Source organism: Nesoenas mayeri (genome assembly GCF_963082525.1).
Source record: "Nesoenas mayeri genome assembly, chromosome: 1".
NCBI lineage: Eukaryota > Metazoa > Chordata > Aves > Columbiformes > Columbidae > Nesoenas > Nesoenas mayeri.
The window spans coordinates 188,476,052-188,502,102 of NC_137541.1; the positions used below are offsets into that span (position 1 = coordinate 188,476,052).

A 26,051-nucleotide genomic window follows, 5' to 3' on the forward strand; every position below is an offset into this window, starting at 1 on the left:
CCTTTATGGGATTAGAGTCAAAAATGCACGCATACAATTTAAAAGTTGAACACACTTCCATTCCTGAAAGCATAATTTAATCTAAAAACTATACACTGTTAACACAAAGCACAACTGAGTTCTAATGGGAAATCCAGTTCTGCATGCACTTACCTTAACAAATTCATATCTCATATTTTTGTCATTGCTCTCTGTGTGAAATTATTAAGTAAAAGATTCACAACAGGAAATTTTACAGCCTAGCTTAAGATTTCATCCCGATTGCTTCATATATATTTCTTTTTCTATTCATTACTATTCCACCAATTTTTGGACCACTGTCATATCATTAAAAATGCATTACATAATCAGAGAAAGCCTCACAGTAAAATGTTTTCAAGTACAACTATGGTGGTTTTTCAAATAATCTGTTCAACAGGAATAATTATGCTCATTATAAGTACATTCAAGAAGAAACCCTTAAGTTTCCCTTAAAACTGAACCTTTCAACTCATCCAAGACTAGGAATGGAAATTTAATCTTTAAGATTTGCAAATCGACAAATACTTAACCATAAGGGGTGTCTGGATTAATCAAAATGTGTACAAACCAGATGAAAACGGACATACTGGAGAAAGTCCAGAAATGGCCAAAAAGCCGATTAAGTGATTGAAGCCTCTGACACATGTTGAGAAGCTGAGATATGGGTCTGTTTAGCCTAGAGAAGGCTCAGGGGGATCTCATCCATGTGTATAAATACTTGATGAGCAGGGGATAAAGAAGATGGAGCCAGAGGCTTCTTACTAGTATCCAGTGAGAGGACAAGAGGCAGTGGGCACAAACTGAAATACAGGAAATTCCATTTAAACATATGTAAGAAGGCTGGTAGCAAGCAGTAGGGACAGTGAAACACTAGGACAGGTTGCTCAGAGAAACTGGGGAGTCTCCTTGCTTGGAAATATTCAACAGCCAATGGGACACACTCAGAACCTGATACAGGTCCCTTCTTTGAAGAGGGGGTGAGACTAGACTGTGTCAACATGTCCTTTTCCTATCTTAATCCATACTGATTCTGTGAAAAATTCAGCTCATCTTCCCTGAAAACACCATTTCATATTTTAATAATTTGGAATAGTAATTTACAATGTACTTGTCTTCCTTTTCTTGGTATCTGCTTCAATTATTATCTTTTGACTTTTATGTTCAGCTAAGCCTCCTTTTTTTCAAAGCAGAGAATTTCTGCATCCCTCAAGGCATTATTTTAATAAGTCACTTAGTGACTCTGTCCCTGAGCTGGCATAAGTAGATACAGAGCCTACTAATAAAGAAATCTGACCCTCTGATACAGAGAAAATAAAAGCAAAAAGCTTTCACATGTCGATTTTGAAATCAGATAGAGCACAGAATTACAAAAAAAAAAAAGCATGCAGCAAAATATATTTTGTCAATAATTGTCACAGTAGCCCTTAAACTGAGCTGTATTCTGTTACATATCTATAGTATCTAGGTATATTAGAATACACGTATTTTTCCACATCTGTTTCCAGGTCTTTAAAATTTATTTTTTTTTCATTTTCCCCTCTCTTAAAACCCATAAGTAACAGAAGGGGGAAAAAACCCTACTAATCATATACCAGTACATAAAAGTATCTCACTTGTATATCCAAATAAACAGATCTATTGAGTATTACTAGATTAAGGACATACAGCTACCGCTTTGGCTTCTGAAGTCACATGTGACCAGTCTAACTTTTTGTTGATGTCCAAGCAACAATGAACAAGTATTTGTTGTAGGTCACTCCCACTCCCACCCCATCAAAAAAACAAACCCACAACTCAATAAGCAAATGTTACCCATTTTGTAGGCAGATTATATTTCTGAAAGTAACACTCAACACAAATTCAACAAATTTTCATAACTCAAAATCTAGAAGCTTAACTGGTGACTATGCTAATCAGAAATGAAGTGCAAACCACATGACTAGAGCTCTGCTTTCATCAACACTTCTTTTCCAAAGCTTCCCACGTCACCTAACATAAATCTTTTAAAAGAAAAATTCTTTTGTCCTCTTTCTTTCAAACATTAATTTACCAATAATCACCACTAAGTGATGATTTTAAATACTTTCATCCCAACAGCAGGCATTCTTTGCAAAAGCACTATTCAAAGTTGTACCTTTTATAATTATTTCTCATATTTTCAGTTCTGATAATTTTGTAGTAGAAATCAGCTCACAAATATAAGCTCCAAGTTTTATCCTTTTATCTTACATCTGTGTTTTTTCTTTTACAGTGCTTAAGAGTATTTCTGACAACATACCAGTTTGTGAGACTGTCCTTGTGAGTAGCTTAAGCCTGACAGATGACTCAATCATTTGGTTAATTACTTTTATTGAAACACTGTTCAAAGAGCCTGTAAGGAACTAAAATGAGCAATGTTATCTTGGGAGAGCTTTGATATCCATGTCAAACTTTAGGAAAATGATATAATCTGCTTCTTATAATATTTTTTCCCCACATTAACCACCATTCATACACATGCAGTTTCTTTTAGTCCAAGTTTCCTTCCTTCCATGGAACTGGTTCTTATTCTTAGCATTGCTGCTATGTCAGAGCACCACCTGTGTCTGTTACTTTGACCCACAAGACACACTCTGCAGAAAACACTGAATTTTTGTTTACTCGAACACACATGAAGACGCATGTGAATGCACACAGAGTCTATCTCAGTTTGTCATCATAACTAATCTAGTAAAAAAATTGCTATTTTGCCTCTTGCACTTAAATTAACTAAATTTACATTATAACTTGTAATTTCTTTTTAGTCAGGGAAGTATTCAAGTGTTAAAAAACAGTCTACTCTTTGTGTCTGGTTTGTCACTAGTATCAATACAGATAAAATGAGTAACAGGTTTTCAAAGCTAGTTCCTAAAATAGAGGATGACAAACTCCACTGAATTAAGTCCATAATGCATTCTCATCACCAAGAGAATAAAGGCCCTTCTGAGATTCCTGCTTGTTCAATGAATATCCTTCCATCCCCGTATTTTAATGAATATAAATTCTCTTACTGTGTGATAGCATTTCTTTAAAGCTTTCAGAGGAGTATAATGCTTCAAGTTCTTGGGAAATCCACATAGCATGGATCAACTGGCTCACAAACCTGTTCTTATACACAGTAAAAATCCTTCAAATAATTCAACAGAAGCAGGGGACAAGACTTCCAGTGCAATATTGCATTGCTTTGTCCTCAATATGTTTATCCATATGTTTTTTAATCCCTCCTTTCTGTTTTTCTAGCTTCTACTCCATTTTGCTAGTTAAGAAATTAGGCATGATAGTAAGTAGTTCCAAATATCAGCAAAGTCTTTTTCTAAAATTTGTACCATTTTCCATCACCCATTTGATGGACAAAATAGATTATATACCACAATTAAAAGTTCGTCAAATTTCATATTCAAATTTCCTTGAAACTTGGTGATGTGTGCTGTGCAGTCCTGGCAACTAAAAACTCTCTCTTGTATTGATTTCTATACCTCTCCTACTGACACTTCAATTTGAGACACTTCCTCTGACTCACGCCCATTGACTCATCATGTAGTAAACAATGATGCAATTAATTTATTTAGCTTTTTTGTTAGGACACTATATTTGTCAAGGTCTCCCATTAAGCCTTAGTCATCTAACTGCCCCTATGGACTGGGAAAAAAAATGAATTGTCTTGTCATTTTACATATAATTTGGTACAACTTATACTGTTCTAAGTATTCTTCATTTTGATACAACTCCCACTTTCTGACCAACTTCATTGTACTTACAGTGGTCTCTACTTTGCTATTTATCTGTGGTCAGGTATGTTGTGAGGAGCTTTTAAACTTTCTATTGGATTTTTTGACTAATGGTATATTTGCTCTTAGTCTTCTGTATCTTTGAATTTATGAAAATTCTCTAGCACTATCAAACATCTCCATCTTTTAACAACTGAAGGCAATGTTTTTGCCATTCCTTTTTTTTTTCTTTTTTTTTAAAAAAAGAAGAAAATCCTGCATATCTAAGCATATTCTGCATCTTTCAAATCAAAGTCAAGCAAAAGTTGACCTCTGAGTTTTCTAAAAGTTTCAAACAGAAAAAAATCCAAATGTGTTTGGTATTTAAAAGTTTGAACTCTCGTCCCAGTAAGATGCCACCCAGTTTATAGCAAAATAATGTAAGCCGCTTTATATAAGTATGTTTTTTGATCTTCCCTAGTTCATCACAAATGCTGTAAACCATCCTTTTCATGTGACTAACCATTTAATCTGAATAGTATCACTTTCCTACTTAGTTACGGATTTTCAGTGCACAGAAACTCTGTTATTTGTTGTTACAATGAACTAATTTATCTGATGAGTTTAAGTCTTTAATACATGGCATCGCTCCTCTATTGGAAAGACCTGTCACTCATAACTGTAAGTACTATACAATTCAAAATGAGCATGCACTGATGGTCAAGCCAACAAAGCTTCTGATACTTCTATTGTGTTAATAACCTCATATAAAATAGACATTCCAGTTTCACTTTTATTTTCTTAGATATGTAGAGGCAAGCATGTCTCAATTTCCTATTACCTATGTCTCCTTTGTGTGAATGTTCTCTGCTGAAGTTTTACATGCATTTTGTTGATTTCTCTCCTATTCTGTATCTGAGAACATGGTTTTCAGGACTTTACTACTACACAATGAACCAAAACAAGTTGTACAATCTCGCACAAAATTTTTCTTCAACTTTCAGTTGAAAAATTTCCCCTTCCCTCCTTTTTTTTTTAATTTTCAAAGTTAGTAACACAATTTTAAGTTCTTCCTGCAGCCTCCTTCCCTATATCATTTTCTCAAAAATGAACCAGGCCCATGCTTCTCTGTTATAGCAAGAGCTTCCTTAGGTAGGATTCAAAAACACTTGAGATAACAGCCTGTCAATTTTTAATACTGCTGAAATCTTTCAAGCTTAATCACCCACTGCTGCGTAAGTCATATTCCTGCTCCATAGCACAGTGCAATCAGAGAGATGAGGCATCACATACTAAGTATTTCCAAAATGTCAAACTTACTTCAGTCTATACTACAGTTAATAAAGGTTTTCAGCATCAGACACACTGTCCCCCTCCAGCCCCAAACCAAAAAAAAAAAGCTGCTTGCTCTTCACTACAGTCCTTTTCTGTTCATACTTATACAAGGATTAATGCTGAGGCTGTAACTCAAGTGAGTGAAAATTACTGGGGGTTGCTAATACACAAAAAGCAGTGTAGACATATTAAATGCGACACTACCAAAGCTAGTTTAGCTCTGTTGAGAGGTCAATTATATTACACCCACATTTTCTACTTGGGGAAGTAGTTGAATCACCACCCCTGGAGGTATTTAAAAGATGTGTAGATGTGATGCTTAGTGACATGGTTTACTGCTGGACTTGGCGGTGTTAGGTTAATGGTTAGACTTAATTTTAAAGGTCTTTTCTAACCTAAATGATTCTATGATGACCAAACTTCTGCATATATTTTTATAAATACTTGCTTTTATAATGTTGTTAAAATACACTCATTAAAAACTGAAGTAACCACTTAACACGTCTTGAAGTTTTGAAGTAAGATTACACATTATTCTGCCAATGGTGTCATATGACATAGTTAGCAGTGGGAAGATATCCACATAAACATAGTATCTTTCTGATTTGCCAACACAAAGCTTTTGACCAGATGTCTTGAATACATAATTTTACTGTGATTCAAGAAAAATTTGAAAAAAACATTCTTCAGAAGTTTAATGATGTTTCTGGCAAAAGCTATTGCTGAAATGTATACGTCTGTAAGCAAACAGCTAGAAAATAGTGTATTTGATGACAAAAATCACACTTCTCAAGTTAGAATTTTGACAGTAAGATGTCTTGCAAATGGGTACACGTTTTTTGAATACATATCTACACATTCAATGCAGGCACAGTGTAACCAGTGAAATACCTAAATAACACGAACAAATTCAATCTACAAGTTAAATAGGATATGTTTTGACTTGCTAGAGGCAGAAATTGTATTTGACAGGTTTACTTTCATCCTGTATATATTATGTACCTTTGCACATACATGTACACACAAGTTATTAATGGAAAAAATATAAAATATGAAACTACTTGCAAATACATTCTAGAAGATTTAATCCAAATACTTTCTAAATCTGATATACAACCCAAAGTCTATGAAGCACGATCTTTGAGAAGTATAAAACTGGTGTGGAAGTTATTATTGGGCATACTTCAGGAGATTATGATTTGAAACTGTTATTCATATAATGACCATGCCAATTTGATTGAAATCAAGTTAATTTTCTTCATTCAGTTAGAAAATTTGACCCTGGGACACTATTTTTTCTTCATGTAGCTTTCCAGTGTTTCGGATTTGGTCTGAAAAGAATGTGAGAATTCATTGACATCTTGGCTGTTGCCAAGGGGATGAAGGACTTCACACCTACCCAGCTGCAGGTACAAGACATCACTGGGGAGGAGCAGATCCAGGACAGCTGACCCAAGCCGGCCATGAGGAGTATTCCATGCCCTGAACACCATACTCCATGTATAAGCAAGAAGTTGCTGGGTGCAGCCATCTTTCCTCAATGGCCACTGTCCAGGAGGGCTCCTGCTCCTGTCCCTGCTCCTATTTGTGCTCCTGAAGCCTGTTCCAATTTCCATGTTTTTACTGGACTCGCTGTGCTCACAGTGTCTGCCCTCTGGCTTTCATTGCTGGGAGTGCACATTCCAGCAGCTAAGTATTGTTCCCTATCACTCTTCTTTTACTAATATTCTATTAAATCTGTTTCTATTTCAACCCACGAATCTTTCCGCCTTTTCCCTTCCTTACTCCCAGGGAAGGAAATGCAAGAGAGAGCGGCTGTTTACTGTTTTAGCCGCCACCCAGGACTAAAAGGTAACAATGAGATATACATGTACTAATATTTCAGAATTAAATATCTTAAGTAGAAGAGCAAGAGCTAAAATTTTCCAGGGATGGCAAGAAGGAAACTAGTAATTCATAATAAAAAAATATCAAAATAATATCTTGCTGAAATCTAAAATACTGCTTCTTAATTGACAATAAAGTCCCAAAAGTTTGTTATCAATAAAATAACTCAAAAGTTAACAATTCCATTTGTTCCCTGGTTGAATGTTTATCACTAGCGCTACATATGCTACTTCAAATGAAAACTGAACTGTCATGAAAATTCTTCTCTTGCTATAAAATTAAATAAAATTTGCAATCCAGAATTTATTCATTTCAATACACTCAGTAGGTATGTGTTACAAGGTTTTATACGACCCTAAGTAATATGCTACAAAAAGACATTACTATATTTTAAAAAAACTCCACAAATTACCTCAAAGCTACATGACAGAATCAGAATCAGTGATTTTGACTCACAAATATGTTAAAAGAAAAATAGGAGAACATAAAGCTGATGACTGAACAGTGGCATTCCCTCCCTAAGACACTGGTTTCTCAAAGAAAATGAGCACTGAAATTCAATAAACAAATTCTAAGGCCATAAAAAAAGAAATGAGCTTCAAAGTAAAATATATACAAGGCTGTTATCAATGACAAACACATAATGCTCACTGCACGGAAAAGTCAATGCTTCAGTCAACAAACTGAAATATTAAAGCCAGCAGAATCATTGTTCTCCTAGGACTACTAGGCATACAGTAAAAATGAATACCAGTATGATCCAGAGAAATAATCAAGATGCACTATTAAAAATGATAAATCCCAAAACACCACTGACATAGAAGGAAGTTCGGAGTCTTATATCTCCCAGTAACAGATAAGGAAACTAGCATTGCCTGCAAAATTGTTCCAGGCATTGGCACCAAAGTTACCACATACAGAATATTCAGAAATAGAATGACAACATTTTCAAACCAAAATACAACCATTTTACAAATAATCAAAATTGTTCTCTATCAGAAACTAATTAAGTAGTATTTTTTAAAATAAACCAACTTCATAGAAGTCTTACTTCATAAATTATTATCATATTTATATTGAATAGATTCTGGTCTGTTATGTAAAACTTCACATAACCATCAGAGAAATGACTTATAGATAAGAAATTTTAGATTATTAGTAATACTATGGCACTACAGGGATTTTAGCCCTTTTTCCAGAAGTACTGTGTCACTTTTTCAATGTTATTCTTTATTGTAAATACCACTTCGCTTACCTTGCGTGGCTGAAAGTCATACTTCACACAGTGCTGGAAACCTTTGCCTTTTGACTTCAATGATGTAACTATTAAGCAGTTGCCAACAAAATGAGCAGAATACCCAACACCTTTGCTAGTGCGGAAACTGAAAAGAAAAGATTATTAATGAAATTACAAAAAGGGGAATTATTTTACCATAAAAAGGTCCAAACACTATTTTAAATTGCCATGAGAAAGAAAAGAAACTAGTACCTGAAATGGTGAACTTAATTTCCTTTATATCCTCCCTCCCGACCACTTCTTTGGGGGGAGTTACTAACCTTCATCACTTACCTGATTCCAGGCTCCATTCTAAGAATCAGTACTTTTTTTTTTAGTTATTTCTTTAAAAATACAAGATGGTATATGTTGTATCTATCAGGTTGTTTCCCCCGTTTAATAATTCATCATTTAAAATAACACATCTTATTTAAGTTGTAAAGAAAAATCCATCACAAAAAAAAAAAAAAAAAATTAAAAGAGATGCCTTGCAATTTTGTGGGGTTTGGAGAACAATGTGGCCAGTATGACACACAAATTTGCATTCAAGGTAATTACTATGCACAAGAATGATTTCTTTTTCAAGACTTACATTTTCGTTAGGCTAACGACCTATGCAGTTTTAATCATCTGAGTTGTGGATTTATTTTCATTTGTCAAATTGATAAAGGACTACAATTTTAACTAAGTAAGTTTAGTAAGAGTTTCCAGCTTTCTTGTGACAAATATCATAAAGACAGATAATCAGAAAGTGCATACATTTCTCTACATATATTTGAAATCAAAAGCATTGTAAAGACATAGTCTGGACTTCTTAAAAAACATTTTGCAAGGCAGCTGGTGGAAATTAATTAATGACACTATACAGAGCATTTTTAAAAAGCTAAGTCCAAGAATACAGTTATGTCACTTATTCCCCTTCTGAAAAGCAAAGTACAGTAAAGTCTGCTATCATTAATATGGAGCACACTTTGCAAAGCTTTTAGTCTTTTTATTTGTTTGTTTTTTAAACTCATTATCAAACAGGTTATAAAAATAACCAATGGCTGAAATACAAGGTCTAAATGGTGAACTTCATCTGTAAGTTCCGAAATGAAGCTAAGTATGAGAAAAAAAGACAGTACTAATTTTTAATATTTGTATATCCTCCTGTAGCCCACTAATTAACACTTTCTCATTTTCTTAACATAGGCAACTTATAAAATAATTTCATATTATTACAATAATGATGTTTTACATGGTTTCATTGTTGTAACATTTTCATCAAACAACACTTTTACTTTTTGCATAGTAACATTAAGAGGTGAAAGACCTATGCAAATACTATGTTCAGATTTCATCTTGACAGCTGCTGAAATTCTATATCTCTTGTCTACGCTGCTATATAAATGCATTCTTGATTTCAGAACGCAGAAAAATTGCATAGTTGTAGACATAGTTTCATCTTCAGACACTTAGAGTTTATCTGTATGTGTACTTCAATGAGGGAGAAAATCAAATTTTCCTCTTTCCTCTCTGTCAAAAATATAGCTCATAAACTGTGACCTTCTGAAAAAAATAAACACTTTAAAAGATCAGTGATGTGACTAGACCCTGAGGAGTCCAGATCTTAGATGTTCTTCTCCCATGAGGGTATTTTTAAAGGAGATGAAAAAGAGATATTAAAATTCTAGAAAGACAGTTCGGCTATAACTAATTAGAATACTTCTATTAAATGTGAAAAAACAGTGATCAGACTAATTGGAGTAATAACATCTATAGATGACTCTTCTTCACCCTAATGGGTCCTTGCACAGAGGTCTTTACTTCCAGTCTCGAATTCAGGCATCTTATGAGTTGCAGCATACTGTGCCTCATGGTTTTGTTGGCCCTAAGGAAAGCCTTTGCTTTGCTCCTTCCCATTAGCAGCTTGTTAAAGTGCTGCAGAATCTTTATTTTCACAAATTCAGGCTGTGGTTTCCTCATTCTCCCATCTATCTCTATATGTCATAGAAATTCTTTCTCCCCTCAAGCTGCTGTGTTGGAAATGGCCATTATTCCCTGCCACAGCCCTTTGTACAAGCTTACACACAAACCTCCTCGAAAAAATGAAATAAAAAAAAAAAGGTCCTTCTTTTTAATAAACCTAAAAAGTCCTCTCTAAATAAACTTAAGATATAATCTAAGAATTAAGAGAAAAATCACATACTATCCATCACTGCTGACCTCAATACTGAAGACAATTTACAAAACTGCCATTTCCCTACATCTTTTGAAGACTATTTTTAGCATGAATAATTTCAATGGTCTGGCTTCCACAATGACCCCACCAGCAGCTATTCCCCACAACAAAAGGAACAGTGAGCAGTCTCATGGGAGAATATTTCTTGTGTACGTATATACCCATATACACAAATCACCTGCATGACTATAGTACTGAATTTTGTACAATAACATAAAGGTTAAAACCCCTAAAATAAAGTTTTTTAAATATAACAGTTTTAAAATATAACAATCGAATGTGCCATGGACGAGTATGAGACTTTGATTTACCTCCTTGGAGCTTTTTGCCGTTCAAATAACTTTTTTTTTTTTCTACATTTCTCACAATGCCAAATTGGTTTCTCAGAAACATAAAACATCTCTGCAAGTTAAAATAGTCTTGGCTAACAGAATCCTATTCTGAAGAATATCGGAAAAAAACCACACAGATTCACTACATCCTGACATATGGTGTAGTATAATTTGAGATGTCAAATCAAATGTTGGCTTTTTAAAATTACCAACAGCCAGTCATTGTAAATACCATCATTTTTTTATCTATAAAACATTGTTCAAATTGTGTAGAATGCATCCTGCTACTTTGAACAGAAGCAAGTAAGTATTTTGTTATACACTGAGAACACTCTGAGAATGGCTCTTGAAGAAATGTCTACACCTTTAAAATCTTTACCTTTCCTAACACCCCCAGTTAAGAGGCTGATTTTGTCAACATCATGGTCAAACTGGACTGTTTCTGATATTTGAAACACTGAATTGTCCTTACAACTGGAACTTCCTGTAGTTCAGCATATAAAGATAAGAAAGCAATGAAATAATGAAAAAATAGCTCATTTGTTAGCAGGACTCTTCATCTTGGAATAGAATAAATTATTTTCTAAACATGAAGCTTAGCCAAAATTTTACTTTTTTTTTTTTTTTTCCCCGTAATGAGTTATCATTCTAATACAACAGAATTTGAGAAACTAAGAACTCAAATATGTTATCTGTTTACCTCAACATTATAATATACAGATTATGTTAATCTTCACATTTTATTTCTTGTGAAAGGTAAAGTAGGCTAGGACTGGTCTCTAGGATACTACATAGAAATCCCCTTACCAATCACCTACACATGCAGAACTTGCCACATCCAAAGATGAAAAGCACACAGACGACAAGAGCAATATTGTCAACACCCATATGGTTTTATGAGCCTTTAACTACATCCCATAGCAGCTGGTATATAATTTTACTACAGATCGTTCATAAAATCCTTATAATTATGTTTCATTTCAGCCAGTTTCTCCAAACAGCTACTGGATGTTATTACACTTAAATAGCAGGTAATCGTTCTTCCATCCACTGGTGAATCTATTGAGTGATTCCAGTTTCCCTAGCTGAGGATTTTAGGAGCAACTTAGCATATGATCATAGTACTGAGGTTAGGAAGATATTAATTCATTCTTGCCTGAAGGAAGAAAAAAGTTTATCTTCTACTAACTTCAGAATTCCATTATGTGCTTTTGCAACTGTTCTTCATTATCTCTATTATTATTAGCTTTAGAGAAGGACTGAAAAATCTAGACAGCTTGCTTTGTGGGTTTGGAGAGTTTTTCTTGTCCCTGCATCAGTAAAAATAACTCTTTCAGAAGTTTTAGCCATTCTTCAATTAAACGGTTGTGGAAGCACTTGGATGTTTTAAGGACAAAAAGCAACATTTATGACAAAGCAGCCTTAGTTCACCCTCAAACTCCTTTACAGAGCCCAATTCATAATTTGAAAGAAAGCATCTCAATGAGAAAGTTTATCACTTTCATTGCATCTTGTGCTTTCAGTGATAACTCAAAGGGCAGCTTTGTGGGGTTTATTCATTTACATGTCTGAAAACAAACACTCTAACAAAGAGAAAAATTGTTTGTTTAAGGCATGTCTGCGTGTATTCGACAATTATTCTAAGCTATATTGTTTCTTTGCAGCTTAGTTAATACAGGCTACTTTTTTGGAGAAAAGGTCTAAATGGTAAAAATGGAACCAAAATTAAATTCCCTCTGACACACACAAAGTATCCATAAGTGTTCAGGAAAGCTTAAAACATAGAGGATTTTAAACTATTTCAGTGCAAAAAATATGCCAAAAAGCATGTTTAAAAATCTTAGAACTCAATGTGAGTTCATAATAAAAATCAAACCTACTTAATGGGAAAAATATGTATAAAAAAATCAAATATCTGAAGTTATACTAATTTAAAGCTATTGCTGCTTCTGTGTTATATTGGAATCAGAGGGAACCGTATTCATCACTCAAGCTAAAGGTCTTTCTACATTATGAACCCTAAGTAAAGCAGCACACATTGCGGGCTGTGCAGCTCTGGAGTATGTTTTTCCTTCTCTGAGGCCGTAACAAATTTCCAAACGAAACACACCAGCTAATGTTGCCAATTCTGATACAAATTCTGGCTGAAAAACAAATAACCATGTTAAATTCCTGTACGCATTTTAAATCCTATAATTGCATTTGTTATTCTCCTTGAAAGACTAAAAAATAAATAAAATACAGATCATACTAATAAACATATCTACAGCCAACAGCTTGAAAAAAATCTCCATGGTAAAATAACTGTAGCATTCAGCAGAAAATGGACACATGGAAAAGTATTAACCCAGATGGTAATTTAGAGAAAATGAATTAATTTTTTCTTCAGAATAGATCTATTTTTTAAATTAGATATTTGTTCCATAAAAAAAACCAAGAATTATTTTTATTTTCCGAGTAAATGCACAGTAAGATTTTACTATGTCAATACTACAAGTACCTTTCTGAGACCAGATCTAGTCATCTCCTCAGCTGATTACTAAAAATTTCTGCTCTTTAGACTACCTGGAATGACTACAAAGTGAAAAATATTACTTTTGGTTACTTCCTTCCTTGTGCTACACCTGTATTCCTGAACTGATAAAATTTGATAGATCTTACTGATGTTCAGTCCTCATCTGTCTGCACAGATGACAAACAGTTTTTAAGAATGTTAGAAAAGGTAAGCATATTAAAGAGTAAATCTATAAAAAAACAAAGAAATGCTGAAGAAAATACCAGCATGTCCTGACACAACTGAAGGTTCCTTATTTTCTTAATGTCTTTTTCTTTCAGATAAAAGAACTATACTTGAGCAGATACAGGATTAATTTCTGAAGTGAACTTTTTACATGACTGACCAACAGAATAAACATTTTTATTTTTATACCATAATTTTTAAATATCAGAGGGTTTTGTTAAGGATGTGACTATTTCTATTTTTATCACAACAGCAAACCGAAGTAAACTAAAACTGTCTCTCCTGCAATTAATCTGTTAGAGATCATAGCTGCCCTTTATGGAAACAGGTGATCAATGAGCCACTCTTGTATTCACAGACCTACTTTCTGTCACCTTTCTGTCATCTAATGCGCAAACAGTGCTATCTGAGTAAAACGGATTTGTTTTACAGTACTAATATCATCTGAGAATCTTCAACACTAAACAGAAAATATGAAAACATTCTCAGTTTACAGCTCTAAGAAATAATATTTTTTAAAATCGCTAAAGAAACCACCACATGAGATTTTACGGTTTATCTACAAGTCACAATGCCTTAGATCCACGAATTCATACATTAAAAAGCAAGAAGGACAGATGACTTTGTCTGCATACAGTAAGGAGTCATTAAAATCTGCAGGTATTTGGGGGGGTGGAGAGGTAGCGTGTCAGAAATTAAAAACAATAGGGAAGATTAACAGCTATTAGGAAGCCAAAACGAACCATAACTTCAGTGTTATAAGTTACTTACCAATAGAGATAGGGTTTATCCTTATCTACATTGATATTGTTTAGCGGATCCATACGAAACCAGGTGTTAAGAGTAAACCCATTTTGATAAGGCCACTTAGCAATAGGAGGCAATGCAATTGCCTGGGAGGTGAAGAAAAGAAAAAAAAAAAAAAAAGAAAATAAGAAAACAGCAAGTCAAAAAAAAGAAATTTTGAGAAGTATTGTTATAGGGAACATCTTTCTGAATTCCTGTAATTCTAGACCCTCAAATTTGATCTAAATTTCAAATACTAAAGAAGAATGTAAAAGACACTTCAAATAGTGCTTTCAAATAAATGTATTAGTTCTCAATTCATTTAAAACTATTTACATTTTTAACTGCGTAAATGCTGCTAACAGAAGACACGAATTTAAATTTGTGAATGGGTAATACTTAGTGAAAAAAAGAGAAAAAATACTTTCATGGAATTAAACTATAAATTCAGCTTTCATTAAGTATTCAGCTTAAAGATCAAATTTATCTCCAAAGATAGTATTGAAGATTCACTGTTAATACTAGGTTGTTCTCTGAGATTTAAGAGCACTATTAGGTGTTTTGTTTGTTTGTTTTGTTGTTGGTGGATTTTGTATTATTCAATACATTCATCAATGATTTGGATGAGGGAATAGAGTGCACTGTCAGCAGGTTTGCTGATGACACAAAACTGGGAGGAGTGGCTGACACACCAGAAGGGGAAAAATTTAATGAAATATAACAAGGGCAAGTGTAGAGTCCTGCATCTGGGCAGGAACAACCCCAGGTTCCGGTATAAATTGGGGAATGACCTGTTAGAGAGCAGCGTAGGGGAAAGGGACCTAGGGGTCCTGGTGGACAGCAGGATGACCATGAGCCAGCACTGTGCCCATGGAGAAGAGGAGACTGAAGGGTGACCTCATTAATGTTTATAAATATGTAAAGCATGAGTGTCACGAGGATGGAGCCAGGCTCTTCTCAGTGACAACCAATGTTAGAACAAGGGGTAATGGGTTCAAACTGGAACACAAGAGGTTCCACTTAAATTTGAGAAGAAACTTCTCAGTGAGGGTAACAGAACACTGGAACAGACTGCCCAGGGAGGTTGTGGAGTCTCCTTCTCTGGAGACATTCAAACCCACCTGGACACATTCCTGTGTAACCTCATCTGAGTGTTCCTGCTCCAGCAGGAGAATTGGACTAGGTGATCGTTTGAGGTCCCTTCCAATTCCTGACATTCTGTGATTCTGTATTGGTTTTTGTTTGTTTGTTTTGTTTTTCCCTACAAACAGTAAGGTAACAGACTGAAAACTTTACCGTCATTCTCAGTTAAATAAATTAGTAGTAAGGCATGGCCTGGGAAGAAATTTGATTTTTCAATATTTTATTTTTCTGGGCTGAGACTGATGAATAAGCTTCAGAAAACTCTTTATCCCTGGGCAAGGCCCTGAATATCTGATCTAACTTTTAAGTTAAGCACACTTTGGGGAGGAAATCTGACAAGCTGAACTTCTATGATAATACCACCAAAAGATAGAACATTTTCCCATCAGTAAGATAGTTATACACAAAATGAAGTAATTAAAAAAAAAAAAAATTAAATGTTTGGAATAATTTTGAGATTAATATAGTAGGCATTCATTACAATAAAATCTCGCTCTATCAGATAAAATATAAAGTATTTGACACAAAAGTAGTTAAGGAATAATAGCCTTTAATACTACTTGCAATAAGTTGAATATGATTGCAAGGCAGAAGAAAATAGTTTTCTATATAACTATAACATGTTATATCTAAGTGTATTTAATTGATATTTTTCAGGTTTTGTAAGATATTTTAAGCTCTTACTACACTTCAAAAATAATGAAGGCTAGTTAATTAGTCCTTGCGCTGATAATATTGTGTTCTTATCAAAGCTACCACTGACACTGATTGAGCACTGGCACAGGTTGCCCAGAGAGTTTGTGGAGTCTACATCCTTGGGGATGCTCAAAAGCTGGCTGAGCTTGGTCCTGGGCAGGTTTAGGTGGCCCTGCTTCAGCACAGGGGATTGGCCAAGATGACCCCCAGAGGTCCCTTCCAACCTCAACCCTTCTGGGATTCTGTGTGAGATAACTGTTAGCCACAATTGGAAATATTTTTTTAGGAGTTTTCAGATCTTGTACTGAAGTGATTCATACAGAAGACTACAAGGAACTGCAGCAAACTCATTTATTGTTTGAAATGAGAATAGATCACAAACCTTTTGGCCATAGAGTAGCAATAACCACACTAAGATTCTATGACAATGTACTCAAGTACATAAAAAAGTGGTACAGAGCGGGACTGACTTTTCATTATTTTTATATGCAAGGCAATTGCTGAAAGAGTTTTAAGAGCAGTGATATAGGTAATTAAGAGTAACAGGGAACTCATAGTAAATTTTATAATTAAATATAGCAATGTGCTTGGATTATGCTAGTATTTGACTATAAAAAAGATATAACACCAGTTCTGCTACTAGCCTGGTACCAACTACTCAGTACAAAACATTTCAAGGAATTCTTTTGGGATATTGCTCCTGCCTTCTGAGGAGTTCCCTGCCTGAAACAGGAAAATTGCTGCTTGATGACAAACAGGGATGGCACCTGGGAATTGTACCACCATCACAAGGTGTCCTCCTGGCAGAGATGTAACAGGGTACTGGGAAGAGCCCTTCAGTTGGGATAGTGAAGCAGAATCTCACCAGCAGCTCAGCAGACTCGTTGAGCAGACTTCTGGCCCTTTCATACCATAACCGAAGTCTTGGTCAGACAAGGAGCATGCACCCAGCTTTCAAGAGGGTCAATCTGATATTTGTCATGCCAGGTAAACATAATGCTGTTTGTCTGTCTGATGTCATCACTGTGCATCACACCTGAAAACCTGAACTCAGTGCTAGTAAATTAGATACTATCCATTCTTTTTCTTCTAATGAAGTGCTCTGCTGTTTGGGTCATTTTATAAGTAATTGCCCTTGGTCCACTTCAGAGGATGACTCCTCTCCAGAACTTCATGGTGTAATCCAACATGCATTACTCAAGAAACGTACATTTGAAACTCGTATTTCTTGATTTAGAGATGCACAGTCAGTAATCAGTGGTATGTGAAACAAGATTTTAACTAACAAAAGAGAAATGCTTATTGTGCATTTCAATCAAGAAACTTTATGTCCCTGTAAAACTGTCTAGTACTAAGAACTTAATTTTAAATATGATTTCTAATAATTGATGCATCTCTTTGGACAGGGAGGAATATTTGCATTTCTTCCCCTACAAAACTTTTTTGAAGCTCTAATACAAAATTAAATTTGAGAGATATTTCACCAGAGTTTGTCTCTAAAGGCCAGAAATGTCAAAGTAGTATGTGTCATTGTAGATATTCATATTCTGCAACAGCTGTCTTGCTGCTGCACGTACTTTTAGGAGAGGTTAAATGTGGCTTAAATTTAGCAGTAGCAAATTAAACTCTCTTTCAAAACTTAGTAATTAATTCTTTACACAATCTGCCCAATGCATTTTGCTGACACATCTGGCTGTATAGCTGAATATCAAACAAGATCAGGAAAGTGATCTGGCCAAAAATAACCCAGGTGAAAACCAGTGATTTTCAGATTGTTTATATCCCTGATGCAATCCACCACATCAACAGCTGTATTCACAAAGAAGTGGTGGTGGTGGTTTATGCTTGAAGAAAACTATCAGTGTTACTGAGGAAATGGAACAGCCCAAGAGAAGCTCCTACCACCCTTTGTGCACCATCATGAAAAGCCAGGTATCCCAGGATTATTTCCCCTTAAAAGATATCATGTTCTACCATGAGCTTACACTATTCCATACCAGAATGGAACCAAACCTCAAACTTGGATTTCTCTTTTTCAGGCATTTGTATTTATTGCCTTAATAATAGTATTTATAAATCTGTATAAAATATTTAAATTTATTTGCAGGTTTTTCTGAATGTACATGCAGTGAATGGGAGAATATCCATTTGAGACAGTTTAGAAAGGAATACAATTTTGTTGTTTTAAGTTACCTCAAAAGTAAAGTCAAAAGTAGTCGGCATTTAAATCATTGCCTTGAGGGAAAGGAAACAGCTGATGGACTTCAGACAAAAAGAAAAGATATTTGTGACTAAGCTCTCACTGTAAACTCTGATGACATGCACAAGCTCATGCCTATATTTACCTCAAGCCTCTGCTTTATATAATATCAATTACATTATTCAAATAAAATAATACTGTTCTTCAGAATTTTCAGTTTTTACTTTTTTGATGATTTCCCCAGACAAAAATCTGCTATTTGACATACCATCCTCACAAGTGCAACTTCTCAACACTACAACTGGCTTGCAAACCTATGGAAGGCAAGGTCTAGGCTACTCAAGAATGCATCTGCCCTCTCATTTCCTTTCAAGAAATTTCAAAACCAAATGAAAGGAGTCATTTATTTCTTCCTTAAGACGTAGAATTTTGTTTGAAAACTTACTGCAGCACTACAGCCTGGGAAGTTGAAAAAGGTATCAGGCCCATGTCTCTGTGGCATCTGATTAAGGACTGATAATAGTTTAACCGCATGTCTTGGCTGTGAAAACAAAAAACATTGCGCAAAAGTCAATACAACCGTTTTTGTACTCTCTAGGCTACAAAGGAAACTGGATGACTTTCAAACAACACAGCAAATTAACTCTAAAGTAGTTAACAAAAATACTTCATAAATATATGTTGAATCAACATGAAAAAAAAAAAAAAATCAAGTTTATATGTCCCAGGAGACAATTTATGTAAACTTCAGGCTCTAATGGAATGACACTTAATGCTTTATCTGATCACAGCTTACCCAGATTCCATTTTCGCCTCGCAGCATGCTGAACAAAAGCTTCAACTCTTTGACAGTGATGCTGTAGCTGGCAAGAACCCCCAACATATCAACTAGAAGATCTTCAAAGGAAAATAAAGTTATTCTGAACTCTGAATTTCATTGTTTTGACAAAAAGCTTGACAAAGTTAATATCTTTAATAGTAAGTGTATTCATAAATTCAAATAGTCAAACTTAGTTGCCTTAAATATTTTACAATGGATTTCATATTCTCATTGTTTTAGTTATTTTAAAAATAAATTTACATATGAAGTTTTAGATTTTGAACAAAGTATCCATTAAACTTATGAAGAATTAATTCTCCCCAATTCACAACATACATCATACATTATGAACTTCTTGCTTGTTCCTTTCTGTTACAAACTTTTGGGATAAGGATTTCTTAATTCCTCTGCCTTTAGTATTTTTCAAACATTTCTGACCTAAAAGATGCTTGACATTATTCTTTAACTTAAGTACAGCACATTATACTGACAATTTCTATGGTTCCCACAGTTTTGCTACAGTGATAATGCTTCCAATTTTTACCAGAATGAAAGGCCAGGAAAAAAACAAACAAACAAACGAATGCCAAAAAGCTTAAAAAATAAATAGTGAAAAAACAATAAAAGACAATAAAAAGAAGTGATCAAAATTGCTAACAAATTTATGTAATACAGCTTTCATTAAAACATCTTAAAACCCATAAACTTTTAAAGTAATAGCATGACATAGCCTGCCTTTCAGAGAATATCAAGTTTAAAATTACCACTAGTGCTTAGATCTTTATTTTAAAACACAGAATTTCATTTTAAGGATTTGTTAGCTTGTGGGATGCTGGACCTTGCCTTATGCTCCACACTTTCTTCTGGAATAAAACACACTACTAAGAACTACTACTTCCTCTAGCAGGAGGAAATCCAATTTGCTTGTCTTCATGGCTGTGGCAGAAGAAGTTTAAATCGGAGATAAAGCTGTGAAGTATAGAGTTTCCAAAACAAAAAAGGTATGACACAATAGAAGCAGCATTAACAAACTTTTCCAATCTGCTCAACAATCAGAAAATCCACTCCCGTAAAGCTTATAGAAGATGTAAATAAGCTCATGTTGGTTTATTTACAGGACTACATGTTCTCCTTGTTCATCAGTGAAAGATGCTGACGAAGAGCAGTCTTAAAAAGAATACATCCTTTTCAAGGACATTTTGCATTGATATTTTGTTTTAAAGCAAATTCTCTCTCTACAGGTCCCTATCTAAGTGTTTTTGAGTAAAACCATCAATACATACTTAACTTGTTCCACCACAAAACCAACCTCTGGTCCTCAGTAAGCAAAGGCATGTTTGAAGAATGAAATATCATCTAATTTATAGGAGACATACTAAGATGTTCAGTGAGTGAAACTGCATGCCAGGAAAGGCAAAAGAAAAACATTGTAACTTGCAGACATTTTCACCAGAAGATCTCAATATCTTCCTAATGTTCAAATACAGACCCTTTTTCCCCCCCTTTCTTCAAAGGAAGAGTTTATTTAATCTTCCCTTTAGAATTTGTGACACATTATATTTGTGACAGAGTTTAAGGGAAAGCAAGATAAAGCTAACAAAAGAAACCCCATGTCTTTTACGATGGTGAATTCTATGACTCGGGCATCTGCCCACTTTCCTACACAGCCTACAGCCTGTGATGTGAAGCTGGCAGTGATTGCACATATTGTATGTGATCAGAAACTGAGAACAGTAATATACTGGACACTCAGAAAGGGTAACCAGAACAAGTGAATACTAATTTTTGGCTGAGAATTTTCAATTCTTACTTTGTAGCCTTAGCTTGCTTTTAAGATCAAGCTACTTCAAAATTTGCTTCCTCTACAAAGTGTTGTGTGGAAGTAAAGTTGTTGAAGCAAAGCTGGTGAAAATCAGGACATCATTACAAACATAGGTAACAAAAGCATAAATTAATACAGTCAAACACAGAAATGATTGGCAGGTATTTCAAATTACTGAGCATGTGCTGCTTTGTTTCATTGTTATAGCTACTACCTTACGGCACATACAATTTCTTATTTCTACTGAAGATGTTAATAACCCACAGGCAATAGAAATACATATTTATAAATAATTAATAAAACATTGATGGAAAGAAATAACTGTAAGTTCCCTAACAACATAACTCTGGGTAAAATAAATACCTGAAAGATTGAAGCCCAGTAGGTAACAATTAGAGATAAGGTAAAGAACAGCTAGGGAAGTCGAAATGCTATTTAAAAATATTGCTGTAAACAGCTTTAAATAAGGTTTGTTTCTTGTTTCAGTACAACAAGAGTTAAAAAGAACTGTACTCTATTACATAACTTTATTCATATTTATTAGAACTCTCATATAAAAGAGTCAGTCCACAGCTGGTTTATAAATCCTAATAATCCACTCATCTATAAATGGACAAAGGTCACAGAACATACTACAATTGGATTTTTTTAATGTTTACTTCATTTTTTTTTTTATATTAAATAAGATCACATATATAACTGGTATCTATGATCTCATTTCAGAAACAAGATTCTGTAAAATAATATTAAGTCCAGAAAGAGAAAACAGGCATAGCTTCTCATTTTTAATGCATTTCTAAAATGTACTGAATGCAACAGATTTTATTTCTGTTAATGGCCTCTTCTGACAATCTTCTTCCAGCAATTTTAGAACAATTACCTACAACATCCCAACAGAACTAAGGGAAATAAAATGGGCATCAAGGGAGACATAACCACTCTATATGACTTCAGGCTACTTTGCCATCCACCACTCAGATGTCTCTGAAGGTGCCACAGACACACTATCCCAAAGAGCCTCTCTACAAAGAGCTTCACTATTCATCACCTGGAAACAGAGAACTATAAAAAGTGAATCTCTCAAGGAAGAGGGCTTTTTTTGTTGTTTGATTTATTTTTTTTTAAGTGCAAATCACCTATGCAAATATTTTAGTAGTCTTTTCCCCTTAACCATTAATAAAGTGGCTGACCATCCCCTATCTTAGTATAAAAGATCATCACAGTACAAAGATGACTTCTGACAGGTGATGCTTCTGCAAAGTAAGTTGGAATACAAGTGGGAATGATCCCATTTGGATTGCAAGTGAGACTTTCAAGGTTACTAAGCTTGAATCTGCAAAATCACAAGAAGTGAGATACTTTAAATGCTGAGAAACCTCATGAATCTGATAGTCTTCATCTAAACAGACAGACAAGTTCACTGCAAAAGGCTGGGTACTTGTTTATTTGCTGTCGTCTTACTTTCATAAAACCAGAGATGAGTGGCTTCAGACTTAAATTTGTCCTGAAAGCATGCTGTCAGAACATAAAACAGATATTGTGCCTGTCTTGTCTATTTAAACTTTATCTAGGTCTAATCACAGCATTTCAGAAAGGAATGGGTGAGATGATGAAAAACAACTCCTCAAAGAAACAAATAAAAATAATAATAAAAAAACCCACAAAAAATCCTAGCAACAACAACGAAAAAAACCCAAACCAAACCAAAACAACAACAAACAAACAAAGAGAAAACCTGTGCCCTTTACAGATAATAAAAAACAATTGCAAAACATTAGGCTGACACAGTGTTAGCAACTGTATTGAGAAGAAAGGGGTACTAACTTCCTAGGAGTAAGCACTGACCCAACTCTTGTTCAAAACATCCTCCTGGAATGTTAAAAATAATTTTGTCACAAAATTTCTTATTTTATACACTGGGTTTGGAAAGTTTAAAGAAATACTTGGGGCAAAGCAGTTCTACAGACATCAGCTGTTAATTATCAAGTGCTTGCCATTGAACTAGTTATTACCTGACCGTATTTATTACTTCTCACTTATTACCACCATTTCTGCCATTTATAAAAGGGTGATGTCATGCTTACAGAAATCAAGAGATAAAAGCAAAATGATGAATTTGGTTGCTTCCATGTCTTTGTAAGAATAATTCTCAGAAAAAACACATTCCCACCTATTTACAGTTGTGAGGGAAAGACACTACAAAGCACGATTCTGTTAAATCCCTGTTCGTGACACATAGAAGACTATTGAGATAATTTGACACACACTACAGAGCTAAAATGCCATCAGTGTTCCAATTTTCAGCCTTGACTTTAAATTAAACATGTGCTCTCTTCATCCATAGAAGTATACAGATGAGCAATCTTGCTGATGTTTTTTCTGTGTAAGGTTTCTTTCTGAAATACTGTGTGACCACTCTCAGAAAAAGATTAATGGGGTAGAGGCTCCATTAACTTTTATATTAATGTACTACCCCTGCCTTATATTAATAGTTGTAAATTCAGAGTGATTTTTCAATTCCCAAATGCTCCTGGAAACCAGATTCTATACTCTTGATTTCTGACTTCCACAATTAGCTAAGCATTTTAAAAAAATTCTCTCTATTGGGGACGTCATTACAGTTTTATTTGCCAGATATAGAAGCAGTATTTAGGAGAACTCAAACTAGAAAAAATTTATTGGTATGATTACTGATGTAAGCACATTATTTCCATGAGTGAAACTTCAAGATAGAAATGTTTGGTTTCATCAACTAATGTTTTACATTTAACGTGGAACAAAACAATATCTTTGCCCCTATACTATTCCGACATATTTACAAGTCCTGCAAAACAAAACATACCTGGGAAAAACATTGGTTTGCGAATCTATTTATCTACTGTATTTCAGTCTGAATCTTGCAGTACAATATTCAGCATAACACTTCTGGTTTTAGAAATTTCACATACATTTCTAATCAACAAGGTGGTTGCTAAGACTTGCTTTGAAATACAGAATGTAGCTTTTTCAAATACTTAACATTAGGGACACGGCTATACTGAAAAAAAGTCAAGGACAAAAACATTCTCAAAAAATCCAGCTTTCATGCTGCTGTTATCCTCCTCTTGTTTCTGGTCTGAAGTCCTTGCTGATTTTCAGTTTCACAAAACCTAGATGTGTGTCAGGAATCAGAACATGAACTAAAATCTTAGAATTAGAGAACACAAACCTCTTCAATCTTTCAATAATGCTTCACAATTTAAGTATTCTACTATCAGTCCAAAACTATATAAAAGTTAAGAATTACTTTCACACTGAGTTGAAAGAAACTGCTTGGCTTAAGTTTCTCCCAAGAAAAATAAGGAGTAGATAAATACTAATCATACATAGCTCTGAGTTGCCACATTTAAACGTGACAACCAAACCTGCTCCTCTAACCAAGTAATTCAGGATTTCAATCTGTACCCTACTACTGAGAGGATGTCATGTGGATAAGCAGAAACTCATTCAATATTACGTTGAAAATGTTCACTGTACAACAACTTCATCACTTATTTTCATTAAGCAAACAAAGTAAGCTATTTTCTTTTAATGCTGTAAAGAAATCATAGGATGTTAAAAGCCACAAGTATAAAATCCAAAGAGATAGGGAACACAGCTATACACTATGAAATCATTGTTTAATAGAATCCAAATATCCAGCATTCAAAGCTATGAATAATTTTTAATATGCTGTCAGAGGTAGGTTATGTTTAAAGTGGATCATAATAACAGTTCTAAAATCAGAATAATTCAAAATGAGCAATACACTTAAAGCCTAAAATATTTCTAACATGTACTGTTCTTAATTATGTTCAAAATTGCCTTTTTTTTTCCCAATAAAAAACCATTATCTTCTCAGATGAATTAAAAGGCAGTTATTTTAAACAATGTATCAACATATATTGTAAACTAAGAATAAATTTTTGTCATTTTTCTGAAACTGATAAAAATGTACTTCTGACACAATAGAAGTACTAACCAAAAAATGAAGACATCCCAAGCCCTTCCATAATCACAAAATGTTGACAGGTCAAGAATGCAATAATTATTTTATCAGTTGGCAACTTATACCTGCAATCATGTCGTCCACAGTACTCATCTTCAGCAGTACCTGTTCAATTAAACCAACTTCCGTGCTAGTCTGTAAATTACGGACACTTTTCCGCAGAATTGCTGTGAACATACTCCAGATTTCTGCTTGGCATGTTACATCACAGTGCTCCAAAAGCTCCGACATGCACGTAATGCTCTCTGCATCCTGGATTATAAAGTTCATCTCCAGATCAAATTCGCCACCAACCAGCTACAAAGGAAAACAAGAACAGCGTTACAAGGTGAAATACACAGTTTAGTGCCTTTCATACTTTCATTGTGACCAACACTGAATATTTCTTGCATGATGACAGAATTCATTTCGATCAACTCACAGCTATGATCCGTAAGACAGCAAATTAACAATCATGCTATGCAAAACATAGCTTGTACAAAATATACACACTAATACCATAAAATATTACCTTCAATTTTGTCATAGTGCTGAATATAACACTTTCATAAAATAAAATCAAAAGATATTTGAAATATCCCTTCCAGCAAAGTAACTGAAATGGTAGCCTGGCCCAGAGAGATGCAGTGCAGAAGCTGCAGAACCTGAAGAGCTCAAATGCAACTGAAACTTTTCTACAGTTCTCTGAAAAGAAATTTGCCTACTTAGAAACAAAAAGACACTGAAAATAACTTGGCTATGTTTTCTCCCAGTACAGGCCAACCTTTGTCTTTAGTTACATATTAGCAAGACCTTACTGCCTTTTCCATTGTACCACCCAAAGAGTCATGCAGACGTGGTCAGAAAATGCATCAGTGATCTGCTCTGGACCACAGCACACATGGAAAACTTGCTTAATTACACTACAGGTAAGTTCATTGTGTGGCCAAGGAAAGCCAAGGAAGAAGCACTCCGATGAGAAGTGATTTAACAGCAGTACTAATGAAATCACAGCCTGACTCCTGTCTACCCAGGCACTTG

The 26,051-nt window shown here is 34.5% G+C and overlaps 1 protein-coding gene across 4 annotated transcripts in view; it reads right to left on the reverse strand.

Annotated features, from left to right (window-relative positions):
* Positions 1-26,051, reverse strand: part of NBEA (neurobeachin) — a gene marked incomplete at both ends in the record, with an annotated part of 484,059 nt that overhangs the window by 372,802 nt on the left and 85,206 nt on the right. For all 4 annotated transcript variants that reach the window (XM_080363323.1, XM_080363325.1, XM_080363322.1 and 1 more), the window contains 5 exons: positions 8,224-8,350; positions 14,309-14,430; positions 18,808-18,903; positions 19,159-19,259; positions 25,097-25,328. In XM_080363323.1, the coding sequence (XP_080219449.1) occupies positions 8,224-8,350; positions 14,309-14,430; positions 18,808-18,903; positions 19,159-19,259; positions 25,097-25,328 (678 nt within the window). The remainder of the gene's footprint in view (positions 1-8,223; positions 8,351-14,308; positions 14,431-18,807; positions 18,904-19,158; positions 19,260-25,096; positions 25,329-26,051) is intronic.